Raw genomic sequence first — 14,683 nt, forward strand, 5'->3', positions numbered from 1 at the left:
ACTGCAACTCTGTGTTTAGTGTTTGGTTCTGCTGGTGCTGGCTGGACACGTTCATTCTGGTCTGTAACACTTGGAAACAGAAGAATAAAGGGAATAAAGGTACTGGGGTGGGGGGTGAGGGAATAGGAGAAGCCCCCACATTGATGGGACCGTCATTTTGGCTTGTCAAAGATAATGTGCATGGACCAGGGTATTCCACAGAGAAGATGCTGTTCTGAACTGGATTCTGGGCCCCAGGCGGAACCACTGAGGTGAGCAGAACCAGAAAGGGCCAGTTAGGACTGAGGAACAGCAGGATCCTCGGTCCCTCTCAAGCACTAGAGACACGCCTGGACCAACATACGCCCAGCACTTTGACAATTTGTTGGAAACTGGCTGGCCCATTGGTTGTAATTCCTATCCCACTACCACAATAGTGAGCATCCTCTTACTTTTGAAAACAGTGCAGTTAATGAAACAAGAACATGGAAATTTTTTCCATTGGTGATCAAAGTATAGCTTCTGTGCTAATTATGACCCACACTCAGAAGCTCTACTGTATAATTGTTCCAGATATTTTCACTTCCCATCCACAATTTTACGAAGTAAAGGATAGTAGCAGTTTCCGGTAGCAAGGCAACAGCTTTTAGATGGAGCAAACACTTCTCCCAAAGGAGCCCTGCATCCCATCCTTCCTCTCAGGTCTCCTGCCCACTCGTCTGGGCGCCCGAAGGAGCGACACCTCCGAGCTCCTTGCCCAGCAGCCGCCGGGTGACCCGTCCGCATGCAATGCTGCGAGAACTTCTCCGCGACGGCAAGGAGTTGGCCCCGCAGGAATCCCCCCGAAATGACACAGAGCCGAGTGGAACGTACTCAGTGCCATGCTAGCAATGCCTGGGCAGTCCAGTATCCGGCTCGGGGAAGTCCGCAGACACACTTCTCACAGAAATCACCGACAGCCCGGACCCAGGCGCAGAATCAACTGTGGACCAGCGTGGACAACTGCAGGTGGTCCCCCTGGCCCACCATGCCAGCCAGTTGGCACACTCGTCCAGGGGATTTCCGCAGGGGCCCTGGAGGGCTTTCTAGGATTTGGTAAAAGTTATCATTGGCTTCATTCTTCTCCTACTGCCCATCTGTCGCCACAGAGGGAGCCTGGGCCAGGGCTGGGTGAGGCGGCGTGCGCGGAGGGAGCGTGCGTGTCCCGTCGACCACGGGCCTGGGTCTTAGGGGTGGCTCCTGCCATGCATCCCGCGTCTTGAGCAGGTTGCTTGCTCTCTTCTGAGGCTTCATTTTCTCATTTATAAAATGGCTCACAGAAATATTCTGAGAGTTATGCCCTGGGTGGTTTGGCTCAGCGGTTAGAGCGTCAGCCTGCGGTCCGGAGAGACCCGGGTTCGGTTCCCGCTAAGGGCACGTACCTCGGTTGCAGTTTGTCCCCGGCCCTGGTTGGGTGGTGCGGGGAGCAGCCACTCGATGTGTCCCTTTCACGTCGATGTCTCTCTCTCTCTCTCTCTCTCTTCGTCTCTCTCCCTCCCACTCTACCTGAACAAAAAATGGAAAAATGTCCTCAGGTGAGGATAAAAAAAAAAAAAAAATTCTGAGGGTTAAATGATCAGGCCTGGGAAAATATACTGAGATATGCGATGTAGTGTCCCAGGCCTGTTCGGATCCTTATGACAGGTCCAATTTTTTCATTGTTAGCATTTCAAGTTACACTGTTCCCAAAGGCCCAACGGACAGCAATGTGACCTAATTGTTAAAATGCCAACTTTTTTTTTTGTTTTTAAGCATGTTTTTATTGATTTCTTTTAGAGACAGAAACATTGGTTGAGAGCGATATATTGATCGACTGCCTCCTGCACCCCCTCCCCCCCCACTGGAAATCAAGCCCACAACTTGGGCACGTGCCCTGACCGGGAATCGAACTGGGACCTCCCAGTCCATGGGACGATGCTCAATCCACTGAGCCACACCGGCCAGGCTAAAATGCCAACTTTGACACCAGAGCTTAAATCCTAGCTCATCTATGTATAACAATGTTTTTTTGTTGGTTTGTTTTTAGTTTTTTTTTTTTTTACTCTTTTGATGCCTCAGTTTCCTCATCTGTCAAATGTTGAGAATAATGGCCATCTCACAGGGTGGTTGTGATGATTAACTGTGGTGACATATGTGTTGCAATTAGCCCAGCGCATGATACAGAAGGATCATTCAACAGAGGGCAGGGCTGCGGCTGCTGTTGTGATTTACGAGTATGGTTTTCGCTGCCTTTATTAATTAATAGGGTTGGTGTTTAATGCAATGGGAATTGACTCAGGCTCTCTCCAGCTGGCTGGAGGACGAACAGGCCTCCTGATTTTCTCAGCTCACTGGTACATATGACACAGTGTAAAACCCGCGCGTTACTGCGGAACAGAAGCTGCGCTGGAGTTATCAGGAGATGGTGCAGGGGCTTCTGTCCACGGCTTCTTCGCTGAGGGTCATGGCAACAACAGCTAATACCTGTCCACCTCTATTCAGTAACCAAGAGCAAGATATTCTTCTAAACATGTCCCTGCAAGGTAGATTCTAATCAACCCTTCCCAGAGAGCAAACCAAACCACAGCCATCCTGACCCATGTGCTCATCAGGCTCACATCCCTCGCTAGTGGCAGGACCAGCACTCGACGGGCCAAGCTGTCCCCACCTCACTCTGCTCGGCAGCAGCTCGGACACATTCCAGGAAGTGCTCGGAATTCAGCCCTGCGCCCCATCCCAGGGTCTCCTTGGAATGTCACAGGAAGTGCCGCCCAAGATAAGGTCTCATAACCAATGTCCAGAGTCAACTTTCAACCCAAACTGGGGCTGTTGTGGTGTCACTGGGCCAGGCTGGACCAGCTGGCCTGCTGGTAACAGCCCCTGCCCTTGTGACCACCCTGACAGCCAGATGTCAGGAAGCTCAGGATTCTCCTGGGATCCTGTTCAAAGGCTGTAGTTTACAGGTTGGGGATGAACTCAATTGCCCCAGGGTGGCCTGCAGGCCAGGGCGCCTGCCTTCATTTCCCCAGGATGCGCCCCTGGTCCCGGTGCATCGAGGGGTCCCAGAGCCGCCTTCCTGGCCTTCTCCACACTCAGCTCTAACTAGACGTTACAGAAAGAGAGACTTCCAGATTATTACCCCTTTTGAAGTGATTTTGTTACTCTTTTAAATAACTCCATTTTGTGGCTACCTATATCCTGTTCGGCTGATTATAGTTAAAGAACATGATAATTGCCCGCTTTCATTTGGCTCTAACTAAGCCCCGAGCATTGGGCCCAGCCCAAGATTGGAGCTGCTTTGCTGCCTTCGGCGGCGGGAGTTAGTTCTCGAACAGATGACATGCCTGAATCCCCGTGATACCCCCAGCAGCCCCAGACCTTATCATTAGCATCGCTGGGCTCCCAGCTGGGCTCCTTTGCAACTTTCACAGAAGGCAGATATGGTCCCTGAAGAAGAAACTCGAAGCCAGGCGACCGGAGCCCCGGCAGCCTATGTGTTCTGTATCAGGTAAAGCCTTAGGTGACAGGCCCAGGACATTAGGACTTGTTTAAAGCCACTTGGCTGCTTCTGCTCTTTCCAAGTAGACCAAAACCACAACCAAGAAAAATATTTCTTCTAAGAGTTAGAAGGCTGAGTTTCGATGGCACGAGCTCGGCTACTTGAGGCTTGTGAGTGACTATGAGGACCAGCGTTTATGAAACACCTACTATGTACTTTACCTGTAAGAACTCAATGAATTTGCTCACTTTGGCTAAATGGTCACCTGGAAACCAATCTTGAAACAGTTTGACGTTTGCAAATACAGCCCTAAAAGCGGGACAGGGAGACACTTGACATAGAGACCCGCCGCGGGACATATTTAAGCTATTCTGAGTTTAAAATTATAAGAAGCAAGTGACTCACCAGGGTAGCATGTAAAAATAGGTATTCTTTGATGAGCTGTAAAAGGCGTTCTCTGGGGCCGAGGTCAACCTGCGAGTGTAGGGCCTGGGGCAGGGACCAGGACATCCTTAGCAAAGGGGCGGGGCCAGCGAGCCTCGGCGGCTCTCACCTCTCAGAAAGCCCGGGCAGTGGGGAGCCCAGGCTGTAAACGGAGCTCACGGGAGGGCACAGGGCACTCTGCCTCCCCTTTGGGCACTGTCACTGCTGTCCCACAGCCAGAGGCTGCAGAGCTCGCCCTCTTCCTGAAGATCACCAGAGCATGTGTCACGGCACAGGTGGTGCGTGTACACGACCCTGGCCCCGCGGCCTCTGAACGCTGCGAGGGGCAACCACCAAAACACACCTAGTTTGAGCACCTGTCATTAGCAGAGAATTAGCTCACGTGGTTGCCCTGGCCAGGTGCCCAGGGCACACAGTATTGGGGTCACTCAGGGTCCAGAGCAGAACCCTGAGCGGGGAGTCCTGAGAAAAGTCTCACTCATTAAGCAGAGTCTATCAGTACCCAATGCTTTTCATCAACAGGTGCTGATACTAATTTTTTTAAAAACTCGCAGATACTGACCACATCAGCGTCTTGCCCAGTAATAAAAGCACTGACACTAAGAATGATCAATTACTTTCTGCCAGCAATGTTGGCATTCTGTCCAATGTCGGGGGCATGATTACATGTCCTAGGAGGGGACACGAAGGCTCCGAAGGTGAGGTCACCGCTCCACGGTGATTAGCCCGCTAAGTGGAGGGCTGGGGTTTTGATGTAGGTCTCTTGTTCTTTAAGGCTTTGCCTTTAAACTGCTTCCCAAGCATGGACCCCCACGGAACAATCCTGGGGTCCCCTGGCGGTAGGTCTCAGCTGAGGAATGTGGAAAATAGGATGTACACTGGCCACTTGTGAACATACTGGTTGGCCTTTGTTTTCAACAGTGGTCCTCAGCCCTGCCTGCCCTTTAGAGTCGGCTGGGGAACATCAGAAACATGTATATACATGCAGATGCCCAGCACCACCCCTCCCCCCACGATTTCATTGGTTAGGGTTAGGGACCGATATTAGTTATGTGTTTTTTTAAACTTCCCAAAGAGTTCTAATATGCAGCCAGGGTAGCCAGCCATGCCTTTTAGAATGGAATGCTCCCCGCTTGCTAATTATTTCTCACGTGTTGGGTTTTTCCTGTCTCAATTGGACTCAAATACCTTACAGGCAGGAGCCGGGGCTCCTGGAAGCCAGCGCGTCCTCCCAGGGCCGGGTACTGGTCTGGGCATGCTGAGGGGTGCGTTATGGGCTGAACTGTGTCCCTCAGAGGTTTCAGGCTGAAGTTCTAACCTCCACACCTGAGCATATGGCTGCATGTGGAGATAAGGGCTCGAAAGATGCGATTACATTAGAATGAGGCCCTCAGGGCGGGCTCTTCTCCGAGTTGACGGGCATCCTCTAGGGAGAGGAAATTTGGACATAAAGACCACCCGCGAGTCAAGGACCAAGCCCTCAGGAGACACCAGACCTGTTTACGCCTTACTGTTGGGCTTCCAGCCTCCAGAACTGAGGAAAGAAATAGGCACCCAGTCTTTCTTCTGGCAGCCCGAGCAGACTACCATAGGGTGCTTGTTCCCCTCAGCAACGAAATGGGTGCATCACAGACCTCAAGGGTGAACAGCATTTCGAATCACCTGCAGGCAGCAGTGATTTGATAAACAAATATGAGCGCCCCCAAACCAAGATGAGAGCGTCCTCTGAAGAAACATGGCCCACAGAGCCCATAAAGCCTCCAGCCTTGGAACCCCCTTTCTGAGCAGAACTCTCCCGGCCACATCTGCCTAGATTCTGAGCCGAAATACGCATGGGTGCCTTGGAGGCGCACCTAGCCGGCGGCTGATTTGCCCATTCACCTGCCTCTTCCACGAAAATTAGCTTTACTTGTTCGACTAAAGGGGAAAATGGAATCATAATTAATCCCACATAGAAAAGATTAAATTTCGTTCGCTTTTTTGTTTGAGTAAGAAATAGAAGGAAACAGCTGAATTCTGCTCAGGGAATGAGTTAATATAAAACCCATTTGAGGCTATAAACTTGGATGCTGGGGGAGCTTCCTTGGGCTCTGCCAAGTTCATGAAGCCATGTCTACATCTGACAGCAGCTCGCTGCAATAATGCCTATGCTGCGCGTAGCGTGGTGTGGGGTCGCACCTGAGTCACTGAACATCAGTCCCTAGCAGTGTCACTGTTGCCATTATTATGCGTGAAACCCAGTCGGTGTTACTGAGTATCCTGCTTTCATTGCCTGCGGTCAGGCTCATGGACAGATGAGTTAGATGATGGCTATGGCCATCTGTGTTCAGGACTATGCTGGGCATGTGGGTGTGGGGGATCTCGGAGTTGTGAACACAGCCTCTACGCTGAAAGGTTTTCAGAGTGGGTATCACAGGAAGTCGGATGCAGTATTTATAGGACTGGTGTGGCCTGAAGCAAACTGGAGTATGCTGGCTGTGGCGGAGACTCTCATAGTTTCCCAATATCCATTATTCTCCTCTGCCACTCTGAACCCTGACCTTCAATATGCTAGATAGCTAGATGAGGCCATATAATTAAGCAGAAGTATTGTATGGGAGTAGATACTTTAATTAATACAACCTTAGTAAATACATAAAATATATTTATTAAAATAAATTTTAATAATTTTATTTGGCCTTTTGGACCACTCTTAATCCTCCTTTTGCCATCCTAGATTGCAGATGTGATGGCTGGATCTCAGCAGCTATCTTGGACCATGAAGTAACCTTAAATTAAAAAGCCAACTTGGAGGGAAGTAGAGAAAAAAGATGTAATCATACATCCATGATGACAATACGAGGCCCCCAAATTAGTGTTTTCAGACTATCTTCACATAAAAGAGAAAAAGACGCCTATGTTCTATAACCCCTTTTTATTTTGTAACTTCCTATTATTTCTAGTAGAACCAGCTGCTAATTGACACATTGGACTCCACATTTGAGTGAGAAATTTTCTTTCACTATCTCCTGAAGCAAAACAAGCCTGAATATGAATACATATCCCTGCAGAAAATACAGAGTCTGCTCCAATTTGGGGAAAGGTAAGTGGTGATTAGCAGACCATGGTCTAGAATCTGGACTCCAACAGACACGAGTTCAAACTCCGCCATCTCCCTCCCTCACTGCTGCGCATGAACTTGGATGAGTTACTTGGAGCCTCCACCTCCAGTTCCTCTTCTGTCGAGTGGATATAATAGTCACTTCACGGAGTTGTTATGGGGATTCATTAAGGCAGTGCATGGAAATGCCTGGAATAATGGCTTGCCTGTGGTTCGTACTCAACAAATCAGACGTGCTGCAATTATGATGAAGAGGAGGGCAGCTATTGTTTTTGCTGTAGTCGAGCATCCTCGGGCAGCAGCATCAGGGCTTTAAAGAGTGGTCCATGGAAACCTCCGTGTCTCTGCACTCCAGAAGGTTTGGCCCAGAAACGCAGTTGGCCAAGCCAGTCTGTCTTCTTGTTCCCTTCGACGCCACCTTGACAAAGCAGACTTCTGTGCACTGCTCAGGTCAACAGGAAGCCAAGAAGCCACTACCTTCAGTTCATGAGTTGTTGAGTACTAGACATCAGTAGGGCAGTCGGCATTAAAGGAGAGCAGACATCCAAACATAACAGACTTCTCTTCTAACACTCTCTAGACTCCAAGGCCAGGGCATTTGCTGAATTGTAATGTAATGACCAAGGACAGGGAAAGCTCCCCGTCACCGGCTGTCGCAGAGCCGGGGCAGTTCCCGCCTACAGAGACGGGGTAGAAATGGTCCAAACTAATTCTACCCGATGTGTCCCCTTTCTAGAAAGGCAATTTAAATAGCAGAAGGAGCCACCACAGGGAATTCTGTGCAAGTCAACTCCATTAATGAATGTGTGTGGGGTAAGGTGAGGAGGACATTCCCCAGGCCCTGTAGTGCACATATGAATGGCCCTATAGGGGTTAAAACCTAGGCATGTTGCACTAGCACATAAAACAAACAAATGAAATAAAACAAGACAGAAAAGACACAACCAAGAGAGATAGGAACCATCAGTAGGTCCCAAAGTAAAAACAAATTACTAGCAAGCAGCCAGTTTCTCTGTAAGCCAAAGGGCAGGGCTGCCCAATTGGTCTTTCCTTCCTCAAGCTTAATTAGATACGCAAAGAACGAGGGAAGACCCCTGAGCAGAAACCACGAGAACGTTTGCTGAGAGGATGTATCATTCCATTTAACCCTCATTAGCAGGTATATGAATAATTCTTTCAGTTCTATTTTGCTGCTGAGACAACTGGAATTTAGTGAGTCAAAGTTGCCCGAGTTCAGGCAGCTTCGAATGGACAGCATCTAGAAGTCTGATAACCAGGTACCTTCAACTTGTTCCTTCTTGACCATGCCTGCACGTGGGAATCACGCGGCTTCTTTTGAAAAGTATCAATGCCTGGGCTCCACCCCCAGAAGAATCGGACACGAATGTCCTGGGTGCAGCCCCAGCAGAAGTGGTTTGGAAAGCATCCCTGGAGATGCTCGCAGACGCCCGGTGTAGGTCCACTGACGTCTGTGCTGTGGAGGAAACTGCTGTGCAGTGACCACCTTTTGGGAGTCGTTAGTGATGTAAGAAAAAATGGAGGGAAAAAAATCTCAGAATTTGGGAGCTGTCATCCAAGAGTCAGTCTTACCTCCTGTTGACAAGGCTTTCCAAATTTGCACAGTGTTTTCACAGAGCTTGTTTTAGTTGATTCCCAGCATCCTCCCCCCTGGTCCACATCTTGGTGATGAAAAACTGAGGCTCAGAGAGGCCGAGGAATCTGTCAAGTCCACATGGGGGTGATTCTGGTGCTTAACCCAAGTCTCATTTCAAGTCCAGTGTACCACAGAGGCCCTGGCAGGAACCTAGCTCTCCGATGCCTGGCTACACACATTTCCCATTCCCCTGGAACTTCGACCTTGAATTCGCATCCCTGGGGGCAAGGAAACAAGGAGGGATACACGAATTACAGTAAAGGTATTTTGAAACCAGGTGACTAGACTTTCTCTCGGTAGTTGTCGGAGGGGGAGTCACTGCCAAAGGCAGTGAAGGGGACCACAGCGCGTGGATTCGGAGAAACACGGACGCGAGGCTCTCGCCAGACAGGAACATGAGTGAAAAAGAAAAGCAGCAAAAATGAAGACCTCGAAATGAGTCTGCACAGGGAGTCCACTCACTTTTGTGATAAGGACGGAGGAGGCTCTGAAGCCCTCTGTTTGACATGCAAAGAGCTGACCAGGCAGACGGTATCTCATGGGAAAACACGGGCAGCCTGGGAACGCGACTTGGTCCAGGGGCTTGTCAGCTTCAGCTGAAAGAGAGCTGGGCGATCTTATCACTCGCCGGCCTCCCATCCTGAGAGCTCCAGATAAGGCCGAGCTGAGACATCAGCTTCCTCAGCACCCTTCGCGCCTCAACCCGCTGCAGGAAGCCGCAGGCACTGCTTGTGCCAGAACCAGACCAAGGCAGACGCCAGAAAATGCTCTGTGCTCAGACTGCAGGATGTTTGATGTGTGAATCCAGCTCCGTCACACAGAGACCGAGGGCAACTTCTTACACTGTCCAAGCCTCATTGTTTCGATCTATGAAATGGGTATATGTATCCTCAGGGCGGGCTAACGGGGCACATGCCCTATGTAACTGCCCAGAACCCTGCACCTGAGAGGGCCCCATGCTTGGCTTTATGCGCTGCTAGATGCCTTGAAATTCTTGACACTTTTGGAACGAGGGGCCCACATGTCCATTTAGCGATTGTGCAGCTGGTCTCACAGAGTTGTGGGAAAGACTCGCAAGCAGTAAGGTGTCTCGGGTGCCACCCGGGGCTGGCACCTGCACGGTGCTCAGGGGGGCTGGCCGTGGTGATCATTATTTTCCCACTGCTGAAGGGATTGGTATGTTATTGGGCCTCTGGATGCTCTGTCACACGCAAGCTGGGTGGACAGGGTCACACCAGAGACTCGGCTAAATGACCAAGAGGGGCCACTTGTCTACCAGATTGTTTGCACGTGCTCCCTCAAGTCGGTCATTTGTTCACATGAGCCAGTGGTTCTCCCTCCTCTACATGGTGCTGCAGAGGTGGACGTGGGTGCCCCCCTCCAATAGCACTGCCAGGCAGCACGGCCATGAGGCCACCAGGTGAGCGGCCCAACAACCCAAGACGGAGTCCACTGCCACATCGGCAACGTCAGGGAGAGGCAGCTAAGATGGGCCGGGAGGTTACAAAAGGGAGGTTGATAAAGGGAGATGGTGCGCTTCTCTCTGGGCTGTTTCAGGAGAAGACGGCTTGTAGGGTTTTTGAGTGTGCAAGCCGTTTGCCTAGGACTGGGTCCAAGCAGATCAAATAGAAAACTTTGCGCCATCCTGGCCCTGATCAAGATGCTAAGATGAAAAGGTCAACTCAGGGACCTATTCTTGAGCCTAATCTGGGCCTGGCCATGTCACCAGAGCAACTCAGCCTCCACCTGTCCTGGTTTGGGGTGGGGCGGGGCTCAGTTTGAGCTGGTGCATGGCCTCTGTCCCAGAGCACTGCCGTCACTTGCAGCTGCATCCTTTCAGTGCTGCTGAAATAGACGTCCGCATGAGGGGACCGTCCACCTGTGCCGTGCGGAAGCACTGCGTCCCGGAAAGGGTAGGGCATGGATCTCTCCCTTCGGGGGCCGCAGGACCTCGACTTGGGGGAACCCAGCACCAGGTGTGGTGGGAAGCCTGTTGGGAGGCGTGTGGATGCAGAGGAAGCATCACCTGGGGCCAAGGACAAAGCCAAGCCAGGACTGAGCAAAGATCCACACCAACCAAGGTCACAGCAGCAGCTAGCGATGATGGAGCCTTACAACATGCCAGGCACTGTGTAAGAACGTGACGCTTATTACTGCCCCGTTAACTCGGGCAGCAATTAGCATTATCATCGCCCTTTTCCCGGTAAGGAAACCAGAGCTTGGAGAGTAACCTGACTTATTCTACATCATGCAAACAGTCAGGGTCAGAGCTGGGATTTGAACCCAGTCCATCTGACTCCTAAACCCAAACTCCACTTCTCTCCCTGCCCCCGGGAGGGCCCCTTCAAAGAGGCTCAGGAGGCCTTGGGCTGACTCCCAGATGACAGGGTTGCCCTTACGATGGAGAAAAGTCCCAGCCCTGCCCTTTCTCAAACACGTTAGCTGCTCTCGTCGGAGGAACCATTGAGGTTCATGCCAACCACACTTCACCCACATTCAGGAGACTAGGAATTCAAAATTCCACTCTCCAACGGTTCCTTCTCCCACCGAACTCTTAGAAAGAAATATCCAAGGGAGAAAGGAAACAAAAAAAGATTCTGTTCAAGACGTTGAAGTAGATGCTTCCAGATGAGAAACACGTGTGTGATTATTCCTCGCCTTTTGTCTCCCCCACCCCCATGCTGAAAACACGCTAACTCCGCACAAGGGTACACACCCACAGAACCCCACGGGAAGCCGGCAGTGCCCTGGGTGGCAGGCCGGCCAGAAGCTGTCCTGGGAGCGTTAAGTCCAGGGAAACTGCACAGCAACACTGGCCCAGCTCCCAGGCTGTGCAAGTAGGGGCGCAGGACTCCGGGCCAAGCGGTTCCAGACTGCACGTGGGTTTGCGAGGAGCCCGCCCCCGGCCGGCTGGGAGCGGTGTGCCAGAGACGGAGAAGAGCGGGACGTTTGCCAATTTTTATATCTTTCCTTTTTTCCCCTCCTTCTGGCACAAACAAGCGATGGAATCTCAAAAATTGGATCATCATTTCTGAATTCCCTGCTTTCAACACGATGCTCAGCTGGGCTTGTTGACTGGCTTAAAAGTCTGATTTCCTGAGCTAACACTTCCTGGCCATTCAGCCGCGGAGGGTGATCAACGGGGAGCCTGCCCTTCTCCCAGCAGCCAATGGGAGCTGAGGCCCCTCCTTGCATTTCCTGCTACTGTACATTTAAAAGCATCAACATGGGCACCAAACGTGCCCATGACAAACATGCTCCAAAGGCTGCCATTTCCTGGGAGGCCAATGGAAGGGGGACAGGTGGACCCCTGGGGACATTCTGGCATCCTGATCTCTTGTGGTGATGGCTTTTCCCATCGGCTTCGGTGCCCCAAGAGCACGGCTGGCCATGCCAGGGCCGGACTGTGAGGAGGCATCACTCAGCGTTCCCGAGAGCTTTCAGGACCCAGCTGAGCACTACACGCCACCAGTGGGTTTTGTCACCATCTGCGTTTCCCTCTAGCACCAGATCTGAACTCACCTGCGGCTGGAAGCAAGTGTTGAGACCTTTCACGTGCTTTTCTACAGTTCTATCATCAAGCCTCCAAATAACACTTTCCATCCCTGAGATCCAGATTTCTAGCAAGTTCCTCTGGTTGGTCAATGGGGGACAAAATGTACTCCTTCTCGACCAGGTGAAAATGTTTTCTACTTCTTTTTGCAGTCACGTGCTGGGGACTGATATAATTGTGTCCCAGCGCAGGCTCCAACTTCAATATTGGCCGCCAATAAACTGTGCGCTGGGTGAACAGGAAACTCATTGTGAGCAGAGTTTCTAAGACTCTCAGCACCCGTGCAGGAGGCATCGGGTTTCAGCGAGACCTTCTGGAGCGTGAACACAAGGACAGACCAGCCACGGGGTCAAGTCTGGGCGTGCTTTCTTTGACCTTGGTTTGTTTTATTTTATTTAGGCAAACTTTCTCGGGGGCGGGGGGCGCAGAGACCGTAAAATCCTTACCTTTTAAAGGAGCCCATTGTTAACAGTTTGTGCATCACAGCTCCCTCGACCTCACCGAAAAAGTCTCCAGTCTGCGAGGAGGAAAAGATGACCCATGAGGAAGTGTAGATAAGTAATGGGCCCCGAACACCACACAAAGAAACATGAACGTCGTCCGGGCCCTAGGGCTGATGGGAGCAAAGGGCAGGTTTCAGGACTGGTACATAAAAGTGGGGAAGGTCTCAAGAGTCACGAGAATTTACGGGATTACAGAGCATACAAATAAGCAAATGGGAATGTTCCCCAATGCGTGGCAGGGGTCAGGGTGGCATTACACAGCACACACTGAGTGCTGGAGTGAAACACATGCATGTGTGCACACACACATGCACGCATGCACACACGCCCCATTACCCTGGATAGAGTAAGCATTAATCTGCACTCAGTCCCTTGTGATTAAAACACTACTTCTTACAGACAGAAACAAGCGGTGAACGGGCTTCCTAAGCATCAATAAAAAGAATTGTTTACAGTTCCTGGATGACCTGTTTAGGGAAATAGAGCAGTTCTCTTTGTGGGCCCAGTAAACTTCCTATGGTTGAGAACCCGTCCTTTCTCCAAATCCCTTTCTGAGGAACACCCTCACTTTGTCCAGAGGCAGCTCACAGCTGGGTGAGCACTAGGACAGTCCGGCACCTTGAGGGGACAGCCTGGCAGTCAGATTGCCAATGGCCCCTACTCGGGGGCTGTCTTCAGGGCCCCTGAGGCCTAGCAGCCCAGCCGCACCACCAGACGGATGCTCGTGCAAGTCTGGTTCTTGGCGCTGGCTGAGATGTGCCAACTCTGCGTGGTGGAGGACAGGGCTGCTGTCCTCAGGCATCCCTCCAGCCTCCTGGGCTCCTCCGCATGTCTGGGGGAGCGGCATGCAGTCCGCAGACCAGCTTCCTGCCAACACCCTGCAACAAGCCGGTGTAGACCAGGAGGGAACCCCTATCTCTGCCGGGGCCGCTCTGAGGATTTATAGCATGTGTGCGCCTGGTGGAGGCACGGCTCTCGGAACCTGAATTAATATGTTCCACAGGCTTGTAGTAACTAAATCCCAGTTTACAACTGAGTGACCTCAGCCTCGCTCCTCAGAGTTCTCAGGCAGAAAGGCCTACATACACTTTGCCAGAGAGTCAAGGAAGAGAGGAGGAAGACATAGGAAACATCCCTGAGAACTGAGCATTGCCTTTGTGACTAAGGGACACTTGGAACCTCTGGCACACTGCGGGCACGGAGGCCGCTGGAAGCAAGGAGGACATTCGTGTTTTGCTTGAGTAAACACGCGGGTGTCAGTGGAACTGGTTGTTAGACGAAGAAGCACGATCCCAGCTGGGGTGCAGGAAACCAGACAACATCCACAAGCCCAGGCGGAGGCAGGCCCCCGGGCAGGGCTGCAGGCCTCCATGCAGAGGGCCCGCGTGTAAGGCCGTGGCTTTGTCAGAGTCACTACTTCATGGCTCATGTCGTTGGCTCATCCAGGACTCACACTGGAAGACACCCCCAACCCTGCCTCCCCCCCGGACTGGTTCCTGTCTTAGCCCTACATGACTATGGTGGAGGAGAGAGTTCCTCCTCACAGGTTATTAATTTGGGTTCTTGCTCCATCAATGAGTCTTCTTCTCTTTAAACGTGTGCTAACATTGGTTAACATGTGTCAGGTGTACACCATTATAACTTAGTATCTGTGATACTATAGTGTGCTCACCACTAATGTCTAGTTTCCATGCATCACCATGCATTTCGGGGTTTCTCCTCCCAGCCAAGCATGTGCATCCCCACAGGGCCTGTGGACTCCCCTGCTCCCTGGAGACTGGCCTTGTTTCATGGCCTTATTCTCTTATCTCGTGTCCATCAACTATCCAGTGTCCAGTGATGGGCAGCTCTGAGGAGGTGCGTGTGGGCAGGTGCGTGTCAATAGCCTGAGTTGTCACCCGTCAAAGGTGCCCTGAAAAATCCCACAGCGATC

General features: G+C 51.4%; 1 protein-coding gene across 2 annotated transcripts in view; it reads right to left on the minus strand.

Moving 5' to 3' along the window:
- Positions 1–14,683, minus strand: part of CACNA2D3 (calcium voltage-gated channel auxiliary subunit alpha2delta 3) — an 874,937-nt gene that overhangs the window by 68,602 nt on the left and 791,652 nt on the right. For both annotated transcript variants that reach the window (XM_036266884.1, XM_036266885.1), the window contains one exon: positions 12,694–12,764. In XM_036266884.1, the coding sequence (XP_036122777.1) occupies positions 12,694–12,764 (71 nt within the window). The remainder of the gene's footprint in view (positions 1–12,693; positions 12,765–14,683) is intronic.

Source organism: Molossus molossus, unplaced genomic scaffold, assembly GCF_014108415.1.
Source record: "Molossus molossus isolate mMolMol1 unplaced genomic scaffold, mMolMol1.p scaffold_m16_p_18, whole genome shotgun sequence".
In the NCBI taxonomy this organism is placed as follows: Eukaryota; Metazoa; Chordata; class Mammalia; order Chiroptera; family Molossidae; genus Molossus; species Molossus molossus.